Genomic DNA, 5,556 nt, shown 5'->3' with positions numbered 1-5,556 from the left:
TTCAGTATTCCTGCTGCATGACTCCAGACTGCAGCCTGCCGGCTCTCAGGAGCCTGTTACTGTGGCAACCGGGACACAGCGCTGCTGGACACGTCATGTCAACACACTCACAGACACACACACACACACACACACACTCTCTCACACACACTCACACTCTCTCACACACACACACACACACACACATACAGACACGTATAACACACACACACACAGGTATAACACACACACGTATAACACACACATATAACACACAGCGCTGCTGGACTCGTCACGTCAACACACACTCTCACACAGACATGCATAACACACACACACTCACAGACACACACTCACACACACACACACAAACACACACACACACACTCTCACACAGACATGTATAACACACACACTCACAGACACACACACACACACACACTCTCTCACACACACACACACACTCTCTCACACACACACACACACTCTCTCACACACACACACACACTCTCTCACACACACACACACACTCTCTCACACACACACACACACTCTCTCACACACACACACACACTCTCTCACACACACACACACACTCTCTCACACACACACACACACTCTCTCACACACACACACACACTCTCTCACACACACACACACACTCTCTCACACACACACACACACTCTCTCACACACACACACACACTCTCTCACACACACACACACACTCTCTCACACACACACACACACTCTCACACAGACATGTATAACACACACACTCACAGACACACACACACACTCACAGACACACACACTTACACACACACACTCACACACACACACACACACACACACACACTCGCTCACACTCACACTCTCTCACACACACACACACACACACACACAGACACGTATAACACACACACTCAGGTATAACACCGACACGTCAACACACACACACACACACGTATAACACACACATATAACACACAGCGCTGCTGGACTCGTCATATCAACACACAAACACACACACACACACTCTCTCACACACACATATAACACACACAGCGCTGCTGGACTCGTCACGTCAACACACACTCTCACACAGACATGTATAACACACACACACTCACAGACACACACACACACACACACACTCACAGACACACACACACACACACACACTCACAGACACACACACACACACACACACTCACAGACACACACACACACACACACACTCACAGACACACACACACACACACACACTCACAGACACACACACACACACACACACTCACAGACACACACACACACACACACACTCACAGACACACACACACACACACACACTCACAGACACACACACACACACACACACTCACAGACACACACACACACACACACACTCACAGACACACACACACACACACACACTCACAGACACACACACACACACACACACTCACAGACACACACACACACACACACACTCACAGACACACACACACACACACACACTCACAGACACACACACACACACACACACTCACAGACACACACACACACACACACACTCACAGACACACACACACACACACACACTCACAGACACACACACACACACACACACTCACAGACACACACACACACACACACTCACACTCACTCACACACACACACACACACACACACACACACTCACACACACACCCGGAGCAGTTGGGGGTTTGGTTCTTGCTCAAGGGTCTCTCCTCAGTCGTGGTGTTGAGGGTGGAAGAGAGCGCTGGTCATTCACTCCCCACACCTACAATCCCTGCCGGACCTGAGACTCGAACCCATGACCTCTGAGTTGCAAGTCCGACTCTCTATCCACGACTGCAGAGATGAACACAGTGCTGCGCTTCACTCTGAAACACACAGTGCATCAGATTATACTGCTGTTTGATTCAATCACAGCCTTTGATTTGATCATCACACTAAGACCTGGCACAATTATCCTGCAGCCCCATTCATTTATTTTTATTTTAAAGTGAATATAATTGTTAGCTTTTCATCACCTCATAAACCCTCTGTTTGGGAAACTCTGTCTTATGGAGCAGAGAGGCCCATATAAGACTATATGATATCACACTATTTCATTTAAAGATAAATAACAGCAGTGAAATCTATATTGAGTTTACATAATATTTATTCAAATAATTATACAAAAGTTATTTGAAAAATACATCGATATGAAAAATAATTTGAACTTGATAAAAAATAGATTTATACTTCAGATAGGAACTTCTTGATTCTGTAATCCTATTATGGTATTTTACACAATCGAGGAATTTGTTAAGAACAAACGTGACTAAAGAGAAGTAAAGGCTAAGCAGCAGTTCATCAGTAATCTGGCTGGGAATCTCCTGTGTGTCTGCGCTCAGTTCAGTGCTGTCAAAATAAAAGTCCTGCTCACAACACTTATGGACCAAATGGAAAAACTTATCAGCCGATGCCGCAAATGTTGGCCTTGCAGATTAATCAGTCAACCGCTATCTTTGCGGTGTGAGATCTCTGAGTCGTGCTGAAGGGCCCCGTGGAGCCGCTGTCTGACGTCACAGCACCGCTGCTGTTTAATGTGTCCTACAGTGATTTTACCACACTTCAGGGAGCTGTTGTGCCTAGCAGCAGTTCTTACCATGGTAAATCACAATATTAGAAACGCTTCCAATAGTACAGCTGGTGCAGTTTGATCAGAATGTGTGTGATGTTCACCTGCAGGTGGCGCACTGTACAGCGACACGGACGCTCCTGAAGACGCCTCATCACAGGTGAGTGATACCTGCACACTCACACACACACACACACACACACACACACACACACAGACACACACACAGACACACACAGGTGTTCATCGGCACAGGTGAGTGTGTCTGAAGCGGTCCACAGATACCCATGAGTCCGCTGTGTGACTGTGGCCACGTGATCATACATGTGTTAATAAAACTTTACAATGATACATAAATATTTAAAAAATGTAAGCTAAGCAAAAATTAGAAAGGTTCCCTTTGCAACTAACTGAAATAAATTGAAGTTGAAGCACTAAAATTAATAACTAGAAATAAATAAAAACTGAAAATAATATAAATCCAAATAGCAATATTTAAATAGAGCAAAATTTGTTATTTATATATATATATATATATATATAAAGCAAAAGCTAAATGAAAATGTTAATGATAATGTAATAGTATATAAAATAACCTAAAATAACGCTGCAGAGATGCTGTGGTTCAGGAGTCTCAGGAGGAAGTGCTGCGATGCCTCTTGTCCATCTCCTGCAGTGTCGTGTTTGATTCATTCATAGATTAAGAGCTAAAAATGCGTGTCCTTTGCCGTGGAGATCAGCCGTGATCAGGCCCAATCACACGCCTGTTGCTAGGCAGCAGGAGAGTTGCGGCGAGCGTGTCTCCATGGTGATGCAGAGCCACAGTCAGTCACGTGTGTTTCTGTCAGAGCAGCAGGTGAGCGACGCTCTGCTTCTGTGTTACAGTAAAGCTGCTGTCCGCCGCAGGGCATGCTGGGAGTTCATGGAGCTGATCTGTGTACGTGCACGTCAGCTGGACGTCTGTGGCCGTATCCTCGTGTTATTTCAGTGTTGCATTTGTCGTGTGTGTGAACGTCTGAGCCGGACCCATCAGAACGCACGCACACAGCAGATCTGCTTTTCTGTATTCAGATGGAGAGCAGTGATTGTGTGAGTGTATATGTGTGTGAGTGTGAGATTGTGAGTGTGTGTGTGAGTGAGATTAAGTGTGTGTTTGTGTGTGTTAGTGTGTGTGTGTGAGGGAAGTTCAGACGGAAGACTGAAGTCACAGGAAACGTCTCTTAGCAACCGCAGGACATTGATTACTGGAGCAAACAGTTATAAACAGACCTGGACACACACTCACACACACACACACACACACACAGTGTTATTCAGTGTCAGTGTGATATTTCCTCTTTCTGTTTCTTGTAATGTGAGCCCGTCAGCTGCTTTCGTGTGTCACATGCTGTGGCACAGGCCGCGGTGCGCTGATGTGTGTGTGAGGCGTCTGATGTGTGTGTGAGGCGTCAAACACAGGTGAAGAGTGTGAGGCCGTCAGATCATGTCGCGATGGGCCGGTTCTTGTGGAGGGTCTGGTGCGGGACGTGTGAACATCAGTGAACGCTGCGGTCAGAGGCGTCACACACGTGACTCACGCGTGTTTGAGCGTCTCGTCTCGTCACACCGGTTCAGAGCTCCCTCTGCTGGTGTGTTCCAGCAGTCTCTGCTCAGGTTCACATGTATTTCTGCAGTTGATGCATTTAATGCCCAGGAGCTTTTTAACATAAGTCATTTAGATTTTAGTGCTGATGTATGTGTGTAAAATCATCTTTGAAAGATTCATTAATCATACAGCAGAACCGCATCAGTAGGAGATTTACAATACAAATACTCTGTCATTTTACTGAAAGAGTTAAAGGAATAGTTCACCCAACAATGAAAATGTGCTCACCCTCAAGCCATCCAAGTTTAGGATGAGTTTGTTTCTTCTTCAGATTTGGAGATTTCATCACTGTCTCAGCAATGGATCCTCTGCAGTGAATGGGTGCCGTCAGAATGAGTGAGGGAAGTGAGTGAAGTGGCGTGTGGCCAAGTATGGTGACCCATACTCAGAAATTGTGCTCTGCATTTAAACCATCCAAGTGCACACACACAGTAGATTTAACCCATCTAAGTGCACACACACAGTAGTGAACACACACACGGACCAGTGGGCAGCCATATTGCTGCAGCGCCCGGGGAGCAGTTGGGGGTTCGGTTCCTTGCTCAAGGGTCTCACCTCAGTCGTGGTATTGAGGGTGGAAGAAAGCGCTGGTTATTCACTCCACCCACCAACAATTCCTGCCAGACCTGAGGCTCTAACCCGCAACCTTCTGGTTACAAGTCCGACTCTCTATCCATTAGGCCACGACTGCCCCAATTAGAGTCCAAACAGCTGATAAAAACACCACAATAATCCACAAGTAATCGACAAATCCAGGAAGCGTTATTATGGATTATGGACTCATATTTTAGCAATGGTTTGAAGTTAAAAACATCTTAATGCTGGATTTGTTTCAGCTTTTGTCTTCTCCAGATGTTAACTGATGGACTGGAGTGCTGTGGATTACTTGTGGATTATTGTGATGTTTTTATCAGCTGTTTGGACTCTCATTCTGACGGCACCCATTCACTTCCATTTCTCCAAATCTGATGAAGAAACTCATTTATATCTTGGATAGCCTGAGGGTGAGCACATTTTCATTGTTGGGTCAGCTTTACAGTAGGTCATGCTAATGCATGAGTGTGCTGTGATTGACAGGAGACCATGTCTGTCGGTACGCCGGTGAGAGACGTCTTCTGTTCTCGTGGTGTCGTGTCCACTGAACCCTTCCGCAGCTCTTACGTACGAGCTCAGCCCTTCGACGAGGCTCTTACTGCCAGCCAGCGGTTCCTGCCTCCACAGGTACAACACACACACACACACACACACACACACACACACACACACACACACATCAGCA

The 5,556-nt window shown here is 46.1% G+C and overlaps 1 protein-coding gene across 1 annotated transcript in view; it reads left to right on the top strand.

The window, feature by feature from the left end:
* Positions 1-5,556, top strand: part of spred1 (sprouty related EVH1 domain containing 1) — a 39,548-nt gene that overhangs the window by 20,781 nt on the left and 13,211 nt on the right. The window contains exons 4-5 of the mRNA XM_016499671.1: positions 2,743-2,792; positions 5,355-5,498. Coding sequence (XP_016355157.1) covers positions 2,743-2,792; positions 5,355-5,498 — 194 coding nt within the window. The remainder of the gene's footprint in view (positions 1-2,742; positions 2,793-5,354; positions 5,499-5,556) is intronic.

This window comes from Sinocyclocheilus anshuiensis, unplaced genomic scaffold (genome assembly GCF_001515605.1).
Source record: "Sinocyclocheilus anshuiensis isolate Anshui unplaced genomic scaffold, SAMN03320099.WGS_v1.1 scaffold2684, whole genome shotgun sequence".
Taxonomy (NCBI): domain Eukaryota; kingdom Metazoa; phylum Chordata; class Actinopteri; order Cypriniformes; family Cyprinidae; genus Sinocyclocheilus; species Sinocyclocheilus anshuiensis.
The sequence above is the reverse complement of the archived record's forward strand: the minus strand, read 5'-3'. Positions and strand labels throughout refer to the sequence as shown.